The sequence below is a fragment of the Rhopalosiphum padi genome, chromosome 1 (genome assembly GCF_020882245.1).
Source record: "Rhopalosiphum padi isolate XX-2018 chromosome 1, ASM2088224v1, whole genome shotgun sequence".
NCBI classification, from domain to species: Eukaryota; Metazoa; Arthropoda; class Insecta; order Hemiptera; family Aphididae; genus Rhopalosiphum; species Rhopalosiphum padi.
In genome coordinates this window covers 34,442,317-34,464,143 of record NC_083597.1, presented here as the reverse complement: position 1 = coordinate 34,464,143, position 21,827 = coordinate 34,442,317, and the positions used below count along the sequence as shown (strand labels likewise).

Sequence of the window (21,827 nt, the reverse complement as noted above, 5' to 3'; positions counted from 1 at the left end):
TTTGAAAAACAAAATTATGGACATACAAATGCCACGAAAGGCGCGGGGCCCTAGGCAGCTGTCCCTTCAGCCCTGCTCTTCCGCCACAGGACTCAGTGGCGTAGCAAGGGTATGGCGAACTGTGCCTACGCCAGGGGCGCAAATTATGAAGGGGCACAAATTTATGCTTTAAAATTGGTACTTATTTTTATTCTACTTTCAAAACGACATTTCTATATTACCTATACGGCTATACATTTTGAAATGTGTATGATTTTGTTTATCTTGTTTATCGTTAAATTCGTTTTTTACTAGATGGAACGGTGCGTGCTTGTGTGTGTGTGTGAACAATGAACATCGAGCTTATCGTTATCGGATCGCCCGTGGCCCGTCTATAAAATATATTATTATATAAATATATTATTTGTCGTCTATATTATATCAATAATTTTATTTTTAAAAGTGACGATAGTGCGTATTACAATGCATAGTACGATGCGGGAATCACATTGCCATAGTAAAGCTATTGTCAATGGATTTTGATGAAATTAAAAAATGGACTAACGATTTAGCAATCAAATACGACAAGGATCTCAATGGATTCGAGCTATGCTCTGAAATGGAATGTTTTAAACACCAGGCTTCTGCATTGATGACCAATTTCAAAATGGCTGCACCGATTGATTTATTAAAATTTATTCATAAACAAAACTTACAAGATATTTATCCTAACATAGAAATAGCGTTAAGAATATTTCTCACTATTCCAGTAACAACTGCTAGTTGTGAAAGAAGTTTTAGTAAGCTTAAAATTTTTCTTATCATTCGCCTTGATATTTTTTTTTCTCGTTATGAATATGATTATGAGTTATGAGTGTTATGACATTTACTGTTAACTGTATATGAACGGGTTTCGATCGACAGTACAAAAGAAAAAAAATACGCATTGAACGCGCGCGTGTATTTTGGTAGTTTAACACTGCAACGAACAGCAGCTATGATAATTTTTTTCGTCATAGCATTCTATTTTTAATAAATACAATTTCATACTAACTGTCCTTTGCAGACACAAAGAAGATCGTAGAGCCGTCAGAAGAGAACACTACACCTCCGGCCGAACCAGCACCGTTGGTATAAATGGAAGGGGAAGTACTGCAGGCGACTACCAGGATTTCGCCTGGGGAGTCGCCGGTACAAGTACACGCACCATGCAAACCAGTGGTGCTAACGGTTAGGACGGAGGCGCAGCAAACCCGCACCCGGAAAAAGCTTTTAAAATTAAAAGAAAAAATGAAAGTTAGTTGCAGGCAAAACAAAGAACTGAAAGAACAGACCCGGAGGCAGATGACAATGACATAATATGTGATGCTGTGCCTCGCCACACTCTCTCCACCGTCACTATGACGTACGTGACCCCCAGTGCCCCTCCTTCCGACAATTCCTATTACATATGCGATGAGCCTCGCCACCCTCTCCCTGTTGTCACTATGACGTACGGGACCAGCAATGTCCATCCTTATAACGTTCGTTCTGAGCTTTGCCACCCCTAGTGGGTTAGGCTCCCACAATAACTTCAACATGTAGGGCGTATTAATATATATTACATATATATATATACCTAATATACTTGTTTTGTATAATATTTTACTACATTGTTAAAATTTATATTATACTTGTAAAAATAAATAAATTTATTATCAAAAAAATACCAATTCATATAATGTTTGATTAATTACTTTATTAGCATAAATATAACTAAAATATATCATAAAAAAAAAAGTGGATATCGCTCTGCTGTATAGTAGAAATGGAGAGTAGGTCACTATATTATAATGGATGTGTTAAATTTGAATGCAATGACACTAATGACAGGTATCATTCAATCATTTTATACGAAAAACAATTCTGAACGGAGATGATTTGTCAGTCTAGGATAATAAATAGGATATATTATATTATTACCTATATTTAAATTGTATAATATATCGTTATTTTACTTGATTTCGTAAAAAAATAAATTTCATACGCTTATAAATTTTTTTCTATATTGTCGCTGGAGTTTTTTTTTTTACAGTTATTTGAAGACAAAGTTATGGAGAACCTTGTATTGGGATTTTTAACCTTAGGTATAAATCACAAAAATGTTACGAATTCTCAACTTCAAAATTCTTTGCAAATTTTCGCGGGATTTTGACATATTTCGTTAACATTTGAACTTTAAATGCTCATCAACAAAAATTGTGACTAACGATTTTTGATTTTTTTTTTACTACGATAAGTACAACTTACAATAAACCTTATATTACATTTTAAAGATTTTTTTGAAAGCAAGCCAAATTTTTTTTATCGGCATTTAAGAAAAAAAATTTAGAAAAATCGAAAACTGATTTTGTCGAAAACTGGTTATGCGTAAAAATTCCCGTTTTCCCGTACTCCAAAACGTGATGACAGATACAAAAATAAAAAAAAACGCTTGTCAAGTCTGCAGAGATCGGCATGTACACTTTCTTGATTTTCAATTTTTAGACATTTTTTAATTGTATGCAATATGATATTTTATTTTCATTTTCATTTAGTGAGATAGATATTTGAAACCGGAGAGCGGATTTTGTTGTTTGGGGTCTTGTTAGATTCACATTGGCTAGGAGAAGTGCAGTGAAGATTTTCAGAACTTTATCTTCAATCGTTGACTCACTACAAAACTATAAAGCTTAAAAACATAAAAAAATACCCAATAAAATGTGAATTAACTGTGAATAATTTAATTTTTTTTAAAAATTTTTAATTGCACATTTTGTATCTACTTGATAATCCCTTTTTAATGAGCTATCAACCAACTTTTTAGCTATAATAGTTTTGGAGAAAATTTAAAAAATAGAAATTTTAGGACTGTTCACACCGAAAATTTTGTGGATTCAAATTGTTATACCGCTTGGGTGTGATATCGGATTTATCTCAATAATATTTTATGTTAAAGGCTAAAGCTAACTAGCTTAATTATCTACCTTAAGAATCTACCTACTCATTACAAATGAGTTACATTTTTATCATTTTCTTATTTAATAAAAATTCTTGAAGTTTTAAAATTCCAGACTTTTTTCGTTTCAGATACCATACTTGATTAAAAATCAAGAAAGTAAAATTAATAAAACACACATCATTGTAAAATCAATTCATTCATCACTGCGTTCAGAATCTAAAATAACAAAAATAACTTTAAACTTAAAAAATCATTTACTATCAATTTAATAATATCATAATTTTACATGTCTTAAGTAATTGTCTACTACTTTATGAAATGTTGTTTTTATTGATATTATCGTTTTAAAGTGAGTTATAGCCACTAGCCAGTGGTATAGTTACCACTGCAGGACTGCAGGAGCAACAGAGGCAGTTTTCTTAAAGCACAAAATAACAAATTAAAATATAAAATAATATATCAATATATGTGATACAAGTTCAGTGCCGGATTAAGGTTTTTACTGCCCATAGGTTGAAATAAATTTATCACCTAAAAAAAAGAAGCTATTTCGTTTCGACCGTTAAAATTTGCCGCTCTATAGGCTTTAGCCTCAACAATCGAACTAGTCTATAAGCGGTAATACAGCTCTGCTCTACGAACATTCTAAATCCCAGGTTTTTCAACGTATTAATAAATAAAATAAACTAATAAACTGTGCATCTTCGTACCGTTCAAATGATACACTAGTAATACGCTAAATACACTACCTATATTATACATTTTTTAGTTTTTGTGCGATATGATTATATTATGACAATTTACAATTGATTTATAATTAGTAATTACCGTCGATTATTGTACACGAAAGCGGGGCAGTCTGCGTTTGGACGAATTGCCTTTTTAGTTTTACCCTTATAGCAGAAATATAATGTGTACCTCTTAGGTACGGGGACAAAATATTTTACCAATACCGGCAATAGGTACCGATAGTATTAAGTTAGTATATAATAATTATCATTAAATAAGTAGGTAAGTATGTTTTACTGTAAAATCAAAACTCAATTTATACATTTATATTTAGTGTCGTGTTTGCTTTTTAGTATTTTTTAATAAATTGAAAATTAACTGAATTCAATTTTTGTTTTATACCATCATCAAAAAATATAAACATTTGATTACGGTATTTATTTATTATTATTTTCTACGTGCACAACGCCAACGACCATACCACGTTGAATACACCAGTTCTCATCCGATCACTGAAGTAAAGCAACGTCGGGCGTAGTTAGTACTTGGATGGGTGACCGCTTGGGAACACTACGTGCCGTTGGCTTTTTTTTTTATTTTAATAAATTCAATATTTATTTCCAATTTTAACTTAAAAATATTAAGATATCTTTGTCAAGTTTATCTTTTAAATTTTTTAATTACACAATATAAAAATAATTTTACCTAACCTAAACCTATAAATCCTTAAACCATAAGGAACTTTTCTAGGTTCAAATACATAATATATATATTTAACTTATAACTGCGTACAAGTTGAAAAATAATCTAGAAGTCTAGTTAAAAACTAGAAGTCCTCAACGCAAGAAAAATCATAATAATATGTAGATAAATATAGATTCTTAATTAGCAATAGCCAATAATTACTATAGATAATAAGTATTAAGTAATAACATAATATGAAAATGAAATAATTAAAATAAAATTATTTTATTAAAAAACTTTAAAATCGACAACATATTTTGGTTAGCGAACTGTTGCTGTTTAAAAAAACAGTGAACGCCTAGAGACGTGCATACCTTATAAACGTTATATTATACTATACATTATACAGCATGAAAACCATTGGTCTAAATACTCTAAATGTACATTTAAATGTTATATTTCTTTAATTTGGTATATAAGCGTAATATGCCAAGGTAGTTTATATAGGTATAACGGTATAAGTACCTCCTAGGAATTTAGTATAATATATTTATGACGTTGCATAAATCTATTATTTTAATAATTATTGTATACCCGTTTCTACCTAAAGTGTATCTTTCCTTTTTTCATCAATATCCGTTTCCAACAAATAAGATAATATACCACGTTTTCACTAAAACAATTGTATACTATGTACGCTTATTGCTTATATTAAAAGCTATAACACATTTTATTTTAACACACAGTTGTAATGTACAATTTAAATTGTGCAACTTTTTCACTTGTTCATAAAATATTGTCCCGTTGTATATACGTTGGATATACATCCCGTCAACATAAAAGGTAATACGACAACGGACAACGGTTTAACATACAATCAAATACTATAAACGTACAATTTTAACATTAAAATCTGAAGTCTTGTTTTTTTATTTGCAAATGATTTTATAATATCTTCATATGATAATGAAACAAGAAGACTTAACTCAATTGTTAAAAATGCTATGCTGTTTCTTACCAACATGGCAACATGTTAAATACAGTATTATCAAAAACTGTTTTCTATATTTATAATGAACCAAAATAGATAGGTATACCGTATACGATAATAACAAATATAAAAAAATACTCACATTATTAATTATTTTTCGTAAATATAAAATAATTAATTTTCCAATTTTTTTTATACGTTTGATGATTTTGAATAAAACAATTTAAAAACATTACAAAATTTGCCGCCCCTCTCCACATTTTTCCTCCCTAGGCAAAACAAATAAATTTGAATGATGCAGTTTATGATACTACGTCCTCTTATTTATATTATTATTTTATTAAAAATAAGCTATATCAATTATCAAGATAATTTTGTTACTATATACCAGACCGGGATTAAGGAATAAGCAGTGTAGACTGCGGCCTACACAGCCACGAATTTAGAAGCACTGCATGATATTATTTTTATTGAAATATCTGAAATCTGAAATAGTAAATTAAATTAAAGCCGGTATCGGGCGATATTGCACTCAGGGGCGTATTTAGGTAGGGGCTTTGGGTTCCGTTGCCCAGAGCGGCAAATTTTTATTTCGTACTTTACGAACTGAGTACTGACGTAGGTCACGTCAATCATTAATATTTTACACAACAAATGTGTGCTATAGAGGCATAGAATACTATAGTATTTATATAACATGATGAGATTAATAATGTATTAAGCTTTTGTTTGTAAATATTATAATTCTATTTTTTAATTGAATAAAAATATAAAATAATGTTATCATTACAATTATTATTAAAAATGTGCATAAAAAAAAGTAGGTATAAATATTAAATACTATAAATAGGTAATATAAGTTCGACAACTGACAACCATCCAAAAATCATAATCATTGGTACTCATTATATAGTCATTATAGTCTATAGCACGGACTAAGATTCTATCTTAGTCACAAGTCAGATTGCGGTTGCAAGCTGCACTATCATGTCTGTAGCATGCACTTATTTCTTATCAGTAAATGAATAATAATATTTTGAATCTAGTAGGGACTTATAGTAACAAAATCACTACAAACGCGTCCAATACAGTTGGTAGGTACCTACTTAAATATATATTTTTGTGAGTGGTAAAAGAAATTATTAAATATTATTAGGTATACTAATTATTAAATAATATACTATTATAGTTCATAATCATAGTATTTACTATTTAGTAAACTAACTTGTATTTATGACTACGAGTATCATGATGAGACGCGTTTATTTCATTCTTAGATAGTTTGGAATGTTTGGATTTACCTATACATTGTGCAGTGGACAGTAAGATAAGACGTTTTGAATCGCTAACTTAAGCTTGCATTGCGGACGTACAAGATCGGTTATTGACAAGTGTTTAAACGAAAATAATATACGTTTAACCCAACTACGTGACCGACGCCACTACGACAATCCTCAAATTCAAAGGCCATAATATGGAGTTTAAGACAAGAGTGAAAAACGAAAGCGATATGGATGCATGGGAATCGTCAGAAGCGTACGACGTAAGTTTAAGATGCGTATTATAAGTTTACTTTTCGAAATTAAAGTTAATCTTCAACGATTTTGGTGTTTGTCTGCATGTATGATATCTACATTATTTTTATACTAATTTTTCTATGATCGTTATTGGCGATTGTCAAGTGTCAATGACGCTCAACACATTTTCACATATTGAGAGTAAAGTATATACTCCTAATTCTTAAACAAAATAATGTATAAATTATATTATGTAATATACTTTAACAGTGTTTGTGAAACTGTAGCCTAGTTTTTAGTGAGTAGGTAATTTTTTATTTTTAAATGTAAAATATATTGGAAAAAATTACATAAAAATATGTATTTAAGTAGGTATTTTGTATGGTGGTTTGCAAATATTATATGATAAACAATTACCTATTATTGCATGACTAAATAAATTCTATTGTGTGATAGGTAGTTCTGTATGTGCTTTGGATTATAACAAATAATTAAATAATTTATATATATATACATATCATTGTCTCTGCATTATCTCAGTGCAAAAATTATTAATACTTATAAATTACTAGTCTTGTAAGCTCTATTATGTATATTTTAATGTTGGACATATTGATATTATATTATGTAGATCACTTTTGAGTTCAGTTTATAAAACTGAGCACAATGTTTATCGCCTACTTATTAGTTATTTATAAACTGATTTTAACAGGAGGTATAAAATTATAATGACAACATGTGAATTGTCGTTTTTAGGATTATATTGGATTTATAGCAGCCATGAACAAATCCGTGTATGCCATACCATTGAACAAAACTTTGACGGTGTCTAATGTGATTTCCCAGTTATTAAATGTACTAAACACAATTGATGATTGGATTACAGAAGTGGAACCATTGAAAGAGAGCTGTAGGTTTGGAAATAAAGCTTTTTCTACATTTTACAATTTGTTAAAAACGGTTAGATAATAATTGATTTGAAAATTGTATTTTATGGCGAGGATTTATTTTAAAATTTGTTTTTAGAGATTGCCCCAAGTATTATGTAAAGAATTGTCATCTGTCGACCAACAAAACATTATTGAACTTACCGCTTATATTGTCGATAGCTTTGGTAATCCAACTCGTATTGATTATGGTACTGGACATGAAATGTCATTTTGTATGTTCTTGTGTGGTTTATACAAAGTAGACATATTGAAACAAAGTGACAGTAAAGCTACAGTCAATGTGCTATTTTTAAGGTTAATTTATTATATTTATATATGTTAATAGAGTTAATTAATTGTAGATTTGTTTATACTGTTTTAGATATTTAGAAATAGTTCGTAGATGTCAACTCAGGTATCAAATGGAACCAGCTGGAAGCCACGGTGCTTGGAGTTTAGATGACTACCAGTTTGTGCCTTTTATTTGGGGTAGCGCACAACTAATCGGTAATACTATATTATTTTAATACTATTTAGGATTTTACAAACTAAATTGATTTATTATTTTTAGAAAACCCAGATTTAAATCCAAATTTGTTTGTTGATGAAAAATGTGTACAACAGTTCAAATCAAAGTATATGTTCCTCGGGTGTATTGATTTCATAATGCAAGTAAAAAAAGGATTGTTTCATGAGCATTCTAATCAACTTTGGAATATAAGCGGTGTTCAAAGTTGGAATAAAATCAATGAAGGTTTAATTAAAATGTATAAAAAAGAGGTAATTTAAAAATACACATTTTTATCATAACAATTTTTATTTAAGTGTTTATTCATTATTTTCAGGTGCTTGGAAAATTCCCAATCATTCAACATGTACCTTTTGGAAATTTATTTAAATTTAAACAGTGTACAAACAAAAAACCCTTTGCTACACCATTGGCAATGAAAACTCCTGCACTGTCATTATTGGAAAAACTTAAGAAAACCAACCAATCATAGTAAATAAGTAAACTGTTGTCAAATTTATATGAATGTATTTGTATTTAATGTAAACTAATTATCATCAGCTATATCTCAAAATCGCCTACTTTTTATTAAAATCATTTCATTTTGCTAATGCAATAGTCCTATAAGATCATCAATATCATATGAAGACAATGTTTAACTATTATTGGTGGCCACTGATAAATATTAAAATTATTTATGTCTATGAATAATGAACAGATTATTGACTATTTATTATTAATTAATACTGATTAGGAAATTTGAATAGTAAATAAGTTAATTAAATTTGTGTTTGACCTTAGGTTGTCAAAACAAGTTTAATTTGTACAATAAGATTAAAATATTTGAATATGTATTGATTTGTTTTAGTCACGGTCTTAGATTAATTTATTTTTTAGTTTTACTTTGGAATTTTATATTAATAATTACCTGTGTCAAAATCTCTTTCTATAATCGCACATACAATTTATTTGTTTGTTGTATTTAACAGATAATAATATAATCGTATACTATTATTGTGGAATTAAGTACACAGAATAGCTACATCAGTTTTTACGAAATCATAATAATTATGAATCATTGCTTTCCACTTTTTAATTCTGAAGATTTCAGAAGTTAATAAGCTTGCGTTATATAATAATGAGTTTAATATTCATATGCTATGATAAATCTACATAACTGTATCTAAATTTTTAAATTTTTTGATCATTTATTAGGTGTCATCTTGCATTTAAATAGCACCTATGGAGATATGTTCTAATTTAATTTAGATGTTTACATAGCTTATCAAGATTTTATGTATATCGAAGAATACTTAAATGATAAAACGATAACAAATATTATAATTGATACTTCATCAAATCATCATATTTTGAAAAATGTTTAACTTTTGATATATTATAATTTATAAGAACAATAAGCATAGTGTATAAAATAAAATTAATTATATTTAATTTTACAATTTTGACTACAATAAATAAATTATATACATTTAAATTGATATTATGAAATGCAAGTAAAAAACATTTGCATATGATCATTAATTATAATACAAATATTATAGTACTACAGTAAATATAATCAATGACACTAGTAATATAAAAATACAGAAACATAAATGAGTTAAAATTAATAATATGTTGTTTTATTAAAAATATTAAATGCCAAAATGTCAAAAAACAAAAAAAAAACATTTTTATTATTTGCATAGTTATGATTTAAATAATTACAAAAATAAATTAACAAAAAAAAATGTTCTTTTATTGTACAATTAAAGATACGATATCAGTTAAAATTATATACATTTATAAATCGAAAACAAAAATATTATTGTTTAACACGCAATTTAGAGACTTGATGTAGTGCTCGAGCAGGAGAGAGTACTGAATTCATGGAATTATCCTGTTTACAAATAACAAATCATTCAAACATTTATAATATCATATAAAATATCTTGATCTTACAGATGGTATATTACTACTGTCAATTAATGGAGGTTTATTGTCAAACAACTTGCGTTTGCGTGTACTAATTGGAATGTTAGCTATAGCTTCATCCAATTTCTTGTCACAACTATCAGGAGTTCCTTCTATATTTAAAATAAAAAAGGTTAGTAAATATTAAAAATAGAAAAAATTCAAACATAAAGCTTTAGGTAAAAGAAAATACGTTCACAAATATAGGAAATATTTTGTAGATTTAAAAAATGCATGTTTTAATTAAAATTTTTTTTTTTTATATATATAATGCATGAAGTTTATAGAATGCTATACTATTATGTCTTTATTTTACAATGTTAGGTTGAATTGATCAATTAACTCTTATAATACAATCAAACAATAAATTATGACATTATTGGTATTTGTATGTTGATTTTTTTTTAAGTACTTTGATTTTTAGGCATGTTATATTGTAAAGTAAACTATATTTACATACTCAAAATTCAATGTTTTTATCATAAAAACCAACATATTAACACATAGATTTTTATATTTAATTTTGACGATATATCAATTTTTTATTATTACACGTAAAAAAAACATATTAAGACACAGTAGTAGGGTACTCTGAGTATAGTGTAACTTGGCATTATTACATGTATAATAATATTTCCTATATTTATGAATACATGGATGGTCTATCTCATATATACATTATTTTTAATTATCGATATTTACCTATTTTCAATTTTTTTGTTTTCCTGGAACAAACAATAAAGTAATTTTATTTTTATAATTAAAAACAAATAAATAAATACAATTTGTGGCCATAAAAGTTAAGAGCCTATTAGTAACAGACAGTTTAAAGGTTAAATCAGAACATATATTTTTTAAAGCTATTGACGAATATAATTCAATAAAAGCATAGATTACAACATTGTTAAGAAATGTAGTTGTATAATCATTTTAACTCCTCCAAATAGAGGTTATTAAACTTAAAGATTTTTCAAACTATAGAAAAAAAAAAATGTATTCTTAATAATCAATAAAACATTATAAGTTTAAAATATATACTAAAAATAACAAATGGGAATATCTATTTAGATGAAATTTAGCTTTTTTTTTTGGTCCTTAGGTTAGTTTAACACAAGTGACATTATTAAATATAGGGGGCTATATTTTGTCTCTGATACACATGTTACACATACATCTTTTATCATGGCCATTTTAATATTAATTGATAAAAGTATCAGTATAATCAATAAATATAATTTATTAATATTATGTGCAATTAAATATAATAATTAGGTATTAGGTTTATTAGATTTTAAAATTTTTATTTTATATTTAAGTAGCTACTAGCTAGTCATTATTAGATATTGATTATCATAGGCGTGCGCAAACCTGAATTTCGGGGTGCCTATAATTTTTTCGGGACTTAATAAAACATATATGTATATATTTTAATAATTATAATGCATGAATAAACATTACTTACATTATATCATATATTAATAAGTGTTATAAATAGTACCAAGTTATATAATATTTCATTAGAATGTTGGATCTAAAAATCTATTTTAAGATAATTGCAATATTTATTTATTTATTTTTACTTTTGTAGTCAATAAGATCTAGCTGTTATAATCATAATAAGTTTTAACGTGCAAATTAAAAATATTTTACATTGTATTATTTTTTTTTATACCAAAATATAATTTTTTTCCCCTTATTTTAGAAAAAATAACATTTTTATTCTAGTAACATTAATTAAAATATTGACCCAATAGGACTTAAATTTTGGTGCCCAGGCACATCCAGAACCCCCCTCGTGCATGCTCATGTTGATTATAATTATTATCTATCATAAAGACAAATAATTGTGTGGATTAAATGAATACATTTTTTGGTTTCGCCAAATACAAAGATTTTATTTATTTAAAGAATGAAAAACAAATTTAGTCATAAAAATTCCAAGACTACCTATAATGAAACCTTTGCGTATAGAACCATATAGTTATAACTTATAAGTGATATAAAAGGTACAAAATTAATTTTTGTCCAAAAATATTTATAAATATTTAGTTGTTATTATATTATTTCATTTAGATTTATTAAATGGTATTAACTAACAAGTAATAACAATGTATTATTTAAATATTTTGTAAAATAAATCATAATATAGTGATTTATTAGTTATCCAAATATCTATGAACAATTTTATAATTACTATAAAATAACATCTTTACTTATCAAATTAATTACTTAATAATATTTATTTTAAGTTATTATTATTATTGTAAATTTACTTGGTAGTTGATAATGTTGTATTTTTACATCTTCTTTGAGGCCTATTTTCTGATTTTGAAAGCTAGACAGAAAAAAAATATAATAATAATAATAATATATATTTTTAGATCTTCTTTGAGGCCTATTTTCTGATTATATATATATTACTAATATAATTATTAATGTTCTTACCATATTTTCTTTGTCTTCCAATAAATCGTTGGTTTTTAAAGACTATTATAAATATACAAATAAAAAATAATTAATACAAGCTGACATTAGATTACAATATTGACTTACTATTTGGACGTTGCTTAAAGTTGTTACGACACCTATACTTTTAGTTGATGGTCTCACACTTGCTGTTTTTAAATTATTAATTGTAGTCTGTAGTTCATTAACTTTATTTTCATTATCCCTATAATTAAAGTAAATGTTATTAGGACAAAAACAAATCAGTATTTCTTTGATGAACTTTTTTATTACTTGAGTTCATATTCTAATTTTTGCACATGATCTTGGAGCTTTGCAATCTTTGAATCTTTATCTGTACAAAAAATAATAATTAAAATTAAATTAAAAGTTGTATATAAATAATGTATTATATTATATTAACCTGTTATCTTTGAAAGCAGTACAGACTGATTGGTATTACTAGATTCTTCTGTGGCTTTTGACTAAAATTAAAGATTATAGAGTAATCACATATACAAGTACATTAAGCAGTAAATTACCATTTGTAAATATTGTTGTTTTAATGCTTGATATTGTTTCGCCATATTAGACTTTTCTTCGTTATATTTTTTATTCTTTGTTTTCAGTTTCATTATAGTATTTTCCAAGCCAACGATTGTTTCAATTTTTTCATCCATATATTTTAAAATTTTTTGTTCTGCCTAAAAACATTTAAAAGGTAACATTTCTTACAGTGGCGTAGTCAGGATTTTTTTTTGGAGAGAGCTGATCAATTTTTGTAACGATTTACACAGACCATTAAAAATTAAAATAATTTTTAAATTTTATTGATATTTGTTTATGGGGAGGGGGGGGGGGTCCAGCCTTCCCCCTAGTTAAGCCACTGATTTCTTATATAGTTGCATAAATAATTAATTTGTTTTTATTTAATTTACACAAGTACTGACCTGATAAAAACAAAGCATTAAAAAAACTATTTAAATAATTAATATTTTCTACTTTTGTAATTTTAAAACCAGCTTATGATTTTGAATATTCTAATATTTAGTATTTACTATTTAGACAATTATATTAAAAAAAGCATATCTTACCACTTCGGTTATACGTTCTTCTTGAAGTAGTTCCATTTCTGTAATACAATTATCTTTGGCTTCTAATGATCCACTAAGTCGTTCAATTTCTAAATTCTATTGAACAAAAATTTGTAAAATTTTTATTTTTTATTAAAATTAATTCAAAATAGCTATAAATTATGTTTATACTAAGTTGGATATATTTAACCCTAGATTACACCTATTAAAAATATTCACGAGAATCTACGCACATGGTTTTTTTGACTGTGTATTGAAAGATATAAACTCAATAAATTGAAATTATAACAAATAATAAATACGACATTATCTTACCTTTTCTTCCAGTTCTTGATACAACACATCAAATTTGTTATTCATTTCATCTATAACATTTTCCATTTGTTCATATTCAGTATTTGCCTCATCCAACATGGCTTTATAGTTCTAAATTAAATATAAAATATTTAAATAATTAATAAATATATTAATTACAGTTTTACAAAATGATTACTTCAATTTCACGATTTTTAGCATCAATATCTTCTTTCCGCAAATCATGAACATTTTTTAATTCCTATTTAAGTTAAGACATTGATTAAAATAATGATTACTTTAATTTAAGTTTGTTGTCTTACATTAATTTCAGCAAGTAATTCTTCTTTTTGAATTTCAAGTTCTCCAATTCTAAATTCATAATTTTCCATTTCACTCTTATTTTTATTGTTTTCATAATTATTTGTAAGGTTGGGATTTGAATGAAGCTGAAATTAACAATATAAGTATTATATGGATGAATTAAATAAGAACCAAATTAACTTACTGCTAATTTCTCGTCCCTCTCTCGAATTTCTTCAATATAATATGCTTTTAATCGTTTTATTTTGTTTTCATACATTTCTGTTTTATTTTTGATCATAGTTTCTTTTTGTTTACTAAAAAACAAATGAATATTAAATAAAAAAATATCTAAGTTTATTTAAAAATAAATTATGTTTTACTTGTGGAATGCATTATTGTTATTTAAAATTGAATGAAATTGTTGGAGTAATTCTTTTCGAAGTATTGATTCTCTTTCTTTGAATCTTGCTTCAAAATCTTCATTAGACATCTAAAAAAAAATTATTATTATTAAACAATTATAATAAATTGTATTCATAATTGTATATACCACTGATTTATGTTCATATTTTGATTCACTTATGCTGTTCTCGTCTTCAATTATTGGACCTTTATGTATAAACATCTATTAATATTGATGAAAAAAAAACATTTTATAATAAAAATATATTTATACTTTGTTTGGAGGATGCCTGTTTTAAGCTTTTTCTGTTATTTGCAGCCCATATAGCAAAACTTGGTCTTGGCTTTGAAATGGGTTTTGATTTTGTTTTATTAATAGCACGCACAATAGCAGACATGAATAATACTTGTTTGGTTTCTTCTAATAGACTTGGAGACATATCCACATTAACAGCCATTGAAATACCGGTTCTAGTGTTACCAGTTAAAGCGGTTTGAAACATCTGGGTTAATTTTGACTCTCTGTAAGGGACCAAATGATTTTCTCCCCGTTTTTGATTTTCACTAAAAATATATATCATATTTAATAGGTTAAAAATATTTATCTTATATAGATATCTACATACCGTAGTACAGAGAAGCATTTGTTTAAAACTAATAGTGATGTGTTAATATTTTTTGATTCTGTAAGGCGATCACCAATATTCATTGTTTTTTTAAGGCGTTCAGATCCTGCCAAATCACAAAATGATATGCTGAAAACAAAAAATTAAAAATATTAGAATGTATATAGTATTGTATAAATTTTAGAAATTATAAATAAAATTGAACCTGCTTATAACAGCTGTTTTAGGATTTTCAATATTTTCTACTCTCATTAGTTTCAATGTGAAAATACAATGTGAACGACTTGAAGATTTATTTAAATTGTTACTTGCAATTCTTAGGTTATTTCTTCCAAAAGACATTACTTTATATGCTTCTTCAGCAGACTGAACAAATACATGAGTTAGATCTAAAAAAATGTATAAATTAATAGATATATTTTTCAAATAATAACTATGAATTCAAGAATATTTTATTATAAACATTTTTTAAATACATAATCATCAATTGGTCGCGTGTTACCTGTTGTAAGTTCAAAAATTATTACTTAACAAAGGGTGCTGAGAGATAAATTGGATAAGATTGAAGAATCTGGGATAACAGCAAGTACATTAAGAGGACATAGAACCCGCATTTGTTGTCTCCGTCTTACACATGTGCAACAACATGGCAAATTTTCGTTCACAAGTTACAAAATTGTGCTGTTTTTTGATATAAGAGTGAACTGATCTATTATGAAATTTAAAGCTAAGATTATTATCTAGAGCCCCACATAGCCTTTTATTGATATTGTTATTTTCAAGTAAGTTATGATCGTTTTAAAATGTACAGTTTCTTACTTACTTAAAAATAATATCAATAAAAGTCTACGTGGGGCCCTGGATATTAATCGTACTTTTAAATTTTATAATAGGTCAGTTTACTCTAATATGATAACTAACAGCACAATATTGAAACTTGTGAATGAAAATTTGCTGTAGCACATGTGAAAGACGGAAACATCATAAGCGGACACTACGTCCTCTTAACTAACATAATAAAAAATAGTAGGAAAATTGATCTAAACTTTTCAAGTGATCATAAGAAGAAGAATGGTCTTAAATTTTCAGACACAGAATGCAAAACATTTTGCCAAATAATTAAAACATAAAAAATTCAATATCAGTAATTGGTGGCTTCAGAATTTAAGGAAACGACATAATATTTATTTTAAAAAAGTGTTTGGTGAAAAAGTAACAGAATGTAATAACACTAATAAATAAATGATTAATTAATTGGACCGTTACTGGAAAGATATGAACTCTGCGATGCAATTAATGCAGATTAAATAACACTGTTTTATAATAATGTACAAGATAAAACTAGCAAAAATGAAAAACATAGTAGTGGGAAATATGGAACAATTCACTCTATTACTAGCCGCAAATTTCTAATATTAATATATTATATTAAAATATTAAAATATATATAATATATTTAGTTTTTATACATCATACTTATAATAATATACATATTATTGCTATGTAAATGTATTAAATAACTATCTTACTTTTCACATATACATTCTTGTTTTGATCGAGTGATAACTTTAGAGGTGCTCGTTTTTGATTAGCTGAATAAGTTATCAACAAATCATAGATGGATTCATTGTAAATTTCAGAATATGAAACCCAAACTGTGTAGGAGACATTGCCATGATCCAAAGATGCAATTCCATCATTTTTCAAATAATCAAACATTTTTATAATGCTTTGATTAGTAAGTTGATCAATGCTATGTATTGTTTGGCCTTCGTCCAAATGAGACATACAAGACTTTAAATCATCCTAAAATAATAAGAAATTGGTAAGAATTAAAATAATACATAAATTAATTTTATAATTACTTGGGTTTTTTTCATTACACCAATTGTTTAAAATATTATTTCTAATATCCTCTTCATATTCTATTAACTTTTCATCTAAAATATGGGCTGCAATAACTTTATCGGGTTTGTATTTACATTGTGACATTAATTTTTTATTTAATGAATTGAAGACAAGTAATAAAGTTCTAGGTATCATACCAGGATCATTTATGTTTCCTAATAATATTATAAGATAATTAAAAATATTGTTTAAAAAAAATATAATATACTAATCGGAATTATTTAACTACCATGAATTGTAAATGTTTTTCCTGCATTTGTTGTGCCATATGCAAATAATAATTCATTATTTCCATTTAAAAATCTTAATACTTTATCATACACCCAGGTATCAAAAAATTTCTTTTGATCAACATTTGGACCAAATACACTAGAAAATGTATACCTAAAGAGAAAAAAGAAAATATTAGAAAATAATTGAATATTAAGTAAGAAAAATATCTTACTCTGTAACATCATCTCTTGCATTTCCATTGTTGCAAGCAACAATATTATCACTCAATATTGTCAATGTATCAAGCTACAATAAAAATAATTTATTTAATTTTGAAATTAATAAGTACTATTAATTATCAATATTTTCATTTGCTTACCCCAGTAGGAACACTATTTATTCGTGGTTTTAAACGTAAGCAAACATCAATTTTTGGAACTCCAGAATGGTCATTACATTTTTCCAAAGAATAATCCAGTACTTTCTTAGGTTTTCCATTAATTTTCCTTTGTCCAAAACCAGTTATACTCGGAACTCTTGGTTCAACATAAGAACCAGTAGAATGATGATCTTTTGAATCATTCATTATTTCTCTCTAGATACTATAACCTATTAACATGATAATTAAATTGTTTTTATAAATAATAACCTATTAAAATATAATTAAGTAGGCTAAATTGTATATATTATACAGAGTGATTCTTTTTTCATTATACACTCATTATTTCATCAAGTATTGACTTTTTACATTTTTCACTCTTTTATTGGAGAAACCACTATCAATTTTTGATTTTTAAATGGTAACCTACATTTAAAATGTTATAAAATAGTAGGACTATTATTTTTATAAATTTTATCGTTAAAATTATTATTTTTCATTTAACCGTTAATGAGTTATATTTCCTTGAAGTTGGATGGTTTGAGGTCTTTAAGTTGTTCATCCTACAGGTTATTACGGTTGTGAGGCGTTGGTATAAAGTTCATCATTGTGTCGATAGGTGAGTTTATCACATATGAAAATATGTACCTCTTATTATCTATTACCCATGTGACTACTGGTCTACAGAAACAAGAAGTATTATAAAAACCAAAACCGCCCAACATTGAAAAGCTATACCTCACTAAACAATTAACAAAAAATAATAACTCGAACATTTAAAATTCATAAAAAAAATAGCCCTATTAATTTAACACATTTTAAATTAAAAATTTTTTTTTGCCATTTGAAAACCAAAAGTTGATAATGGTTTCATCATTAAATAAAATGGTGAAAAAAAAAATGAAACAAAGTAAATGATTGACAAAATAATGAGTGTATAATGATAAAAGAATCACTCTATATAATAATAATTTTGTTCAATAATTAGGTACCTGACAAAAAATTAATAAAATTAAATAATAATACAGTTCCTGGTTTTCTTAGTTTATTTCCCCAAGTACTCAGAAATATAATGGACATTTTTACTTTTAACATACTAAATTATTAACCAGATACACATTGCCATAAGAAAAACATTATTTATAACAATACAAATTGAATAAAATAATATTGATATTATTTTTTGTTCTAGATAATAATGTTTGGTTACATTTATCATATGTACATCAATGATTTATATGTATACAGATTGACTAACATCAATTTATATTTTCACATTTAGGTCTATAAAATCTTGATTATATGTCATAGATTTCATATCGATGACATAGTAGTGTTTTTAAAAATATCTTTCTTGCAATAGCAATATTATATAAAGTATATTATTGCTAAATCATATCAGGCAATGGTATTTCCTTCTAATTAAAAATAAATATAACACTATAACTTACATTAAAATATAAAAATTAACTTTAGGCGCTTAAAATGTTACTGTAATATCATTGCTATAACTACAGACTTAGTTTATCTTTTTCAATTATTAATACTCCATAGTAAGTAGTAAAATATACTATATTTAATTTTATTAATAGGTAGGTATGATAAAATATACACACAATTTGTACTAAAGAATAATATTATATACATATTGGTAACTTAAAACCGATAGTTTTTTAGTTAGCCACTACAATATTGTACTGACAAGGGGTATGATGTAATAATTCATGCTCAAAATCTTAAAAACTTCACAAGCTATATAATTATACAAACATTTAGTTTCACATAATATACTCAATAATTTAAGATTTTATCAAATCATTTATATTTCATTACACTATTATGGAATCAGACTTAAAAATAATTCAATTTTCTTTTCGCTACTATTAAACTACTTGTTTTTAGTTAAAGTATTAGATCTGATAGTTTTTATAACTAAATATAATTTGTATTAAATTAAAATTAATAGGTTTGTATTTAGTTTCAAAGAAATATTTGCAATAGGTAGTTTAAAGTGGATACAATGTTACAATAGAAATATTATTACTATTTACAATTTACCAGATACTCACAGAAAAATAATTTATAGTAAACGCACTATTATTAGAGGTAAGTACTAAACAGAAAACACCGAACAACTTTATTCAATAAACACTTTAATACTCAATACGATACACATAACACAAACACACATAAGAGAATTAATTTTAATCAATTCAATCGCTGGCTTTGGCATCAAAATTTTAACGGAAATTTTAAGTGGAACACTAACGTCACTAACAGTGGCTACGGAACACAAAAACGGAAATTCAAAAAACTATTATCCCAACTCCCGGATTGCAGAAAACGGTTGTTTGTGATGTTATAGCAGACGGCAGATAGCCAATGAGATTTTCCAAACTGATGAAGTGGTGCCAAACTCACGATAATGTAAAATCACAGTGTGTAAAACATATGGCAAGTTGTAACAACTGTATTATCAGTAATACCGTTCCTACACAACCACGATTTTCGAGGTAGAAATTGGAGTCTATCAATGCGTATCGGTACAATATGGAATATTTGAATTCTAAATTATTGACTAATGAGTGTTCAACTCGTTCAAGACACATCACACTTCACAATATGTACCTACGTTAAAAGTTTTAAAGTATCGACAAAAAATATTTTAGAATTACAATAAAATAAATAAAATCTTCATTGAATAAACAATTTTAAATCTGAACTTATAAACTTCTGTAATTCATATTTTGATAAATCAAATTAATCAATATAAATCAATCTGTAGCTACTAGCTACTATAGTTATTGAAGTTCAACAATAATGTTTTATGGTAAGATTTGTCATTCTGCGATTCTTACTTTTTTTTAAGTTAGGTACTTATAAAATAAATAATTTCTTATACAAAAACGTTTATATAAATATTGGGTTGTATACATTTTCGGATATTTAATGGGTTTTTAAATATTTCTTGACCTTTTTGAGGTTCTAGTTAATAAAATTGGCAATTTTCAAAATTTTATCTGCAGATAATTAAATACAGGTTTTATGTTAAAAACCTATTTTTCATTCATACGTATACTCTTAAGTTCGAAGTTTCAACTATTTCAGAAAACTTTGTTTTAATTAATATTCTAAATATAATAAATGAACATTTTTTCAATGAAAAATTAAAAACTCTAGCCGATCTGTTACTAATGTATAAACTATCTTATCTATTAGTGAGATGTCAAGACCAACTCTTGGAAAAATAATATGAACTTATAATTTAATAAATATTACAATGATGAAAATATATGCAGTTCTTATTTACCAATACCGATTAATATATTTGATTGTATTTTTTTTCTTATTTTTTATTTTTGACCTTTAGACCTTTAGCATCTGATTATTAAAAAATAATTTTATTATTTTTTTTCCAATAAATAGTAAGGTATTAAAATTTACTTTAATTAATTATGTATTATATACCAATTAATACATTTATGGTACAATATTATATCAATAACGACAATAACTTATATTACATAAACTTTATTTTTGTAAATACTGTACCTAAATGTGGATAGTGTAAACAGTTAAAATAGATTCTCATATTATAGGATCTATACAATATAATAAAATTATATATATAAACATCTTAAAATAAATAAAAAATGTCATAGTGTATTATAGGTAGAATAATAACTTTCCTAAAAGGTAAGGAACTAATAAAAACAGAGGAAAAATACACATCATGTAAAATCAACACATATATTATTGACTATATACGTATTATAACTTATTATAATCATTAATCAGATAAATGATAATATTGTATTCCGTCCATTTTTAGAATTCCCGATTGAGTCCCTAAGCAGTCTTAGCGGCGC

General features: G+C 26.1%; 2 protein-coding genes and 1 non-coding gene across 5 annotated transcripts; 2 read left to right on the top strand and 1 right to left on the bottom strand.

The window, feature by feature from the left end:
• Positions 1 to 4,155: 4,155 nt before the first annotated feature.
• Positions 4,156 to 4,274, top strand: LOC132918755 (5S ribosomal RNA). The gene has a single exon (XR_009660552.1). It is a non-coding gene; the product is annotated as a 5S ribosomal RNA (ribosomal RNA).
• Positions 4,275 to 6,348: 2,074 nt separating this feature from the next.
• Positions 6,349 to 8,891, top strand: LOC132928475 (serine/threonine-protein phosphatase 2A activator-like). Of its 3 annotated transcripts, none has more exons than XM_060993171.1 (7): positions 6,349 to 6,457; positions 6,641 to 6,906; positions 7,637 to 7,840; positions 7,907 to 8,124; positions 8,192 to 8,316; positions 8,381 to 8,589; positions 8,655 to 8,891. In XM_060993171.1, exons 2-7 carry the CDS (start codon positions 6,838 to 6,840, stop codon positions 8,808 to 8,810), a joined length of 981 nt encoding a protein of 326 aa, XP_060849154.1. In that variant the 5' UTR covers positions 6,349 to 6,457; positions 6,641 to 6,837; the 3' UTR covers positions 8,811 to 8,891. The 3 variants fall into 3 exon arrangements, with proteins under 3 accessions (XP_060849154.1, XP_060849171.1, XP_060849163.1); XM_060993188.1 differs by having other exon boundaries at positions 6,386 to 6,485; XM_060993180.1 differs by having other exon boundaries at positions 6,443 to 6,519.
• An 852-nt stretch (positions 8,892 to 9,743) lies between these two features.
• LOC132928492 (kinesin-like protein KIF20A) lies at positions 9,744 to 20,245 on the bottom strand. Its single transcript, XM_060993201.1, has 25 exons — positions 20,028 to 20,245; positions 17,959 to 18,188; positions 17,812 to 17,885; positions 17,596 to 17,750; positions 17,327 to 17,521; positions 16,988 to 17,266; positions 15,664 to 15,847; positions 15,459 to 15,587; positions 15,107 to 15,396; positions 14,981 to 15,039; positions 14,811 to 14,920; positions 14,633 to 14,744; positions 14,448 to 14,573; positions 14,324 to 14,386; positions 14,146 to 14,256; positions 13,831 to 13,926; positions 13,279 to 13,440; positions 13,161 to 13,221; positions 13,031 to 13,091; positions 12,845 to 12,962; positions 12,737 to 12,778; positions 12,565 to 12,626; positions 10,994 to 11,016; positions 10,280 to 10,404; positions 9,744 to 10,217 (listed from the first exon to the last, which is right to left on the bottom strand). The coding sequence occupies exons 2-25, from the start codon at positions 18,163 to 18,165 to the stop codon at positions 10,143 to 10,145; spliced, it is 2,919 nt and encodes a 972-aa protein (XP_060849184.1). The 5' UTR covers positions 18,166 to 18,188; positions 20,028 to 20,245; the 3' UTR covers positions 9,744 to 10,142.
• Between the last annotated feature and the right edge of the window lie 1,582 nt (positions 20,246 to 21,827).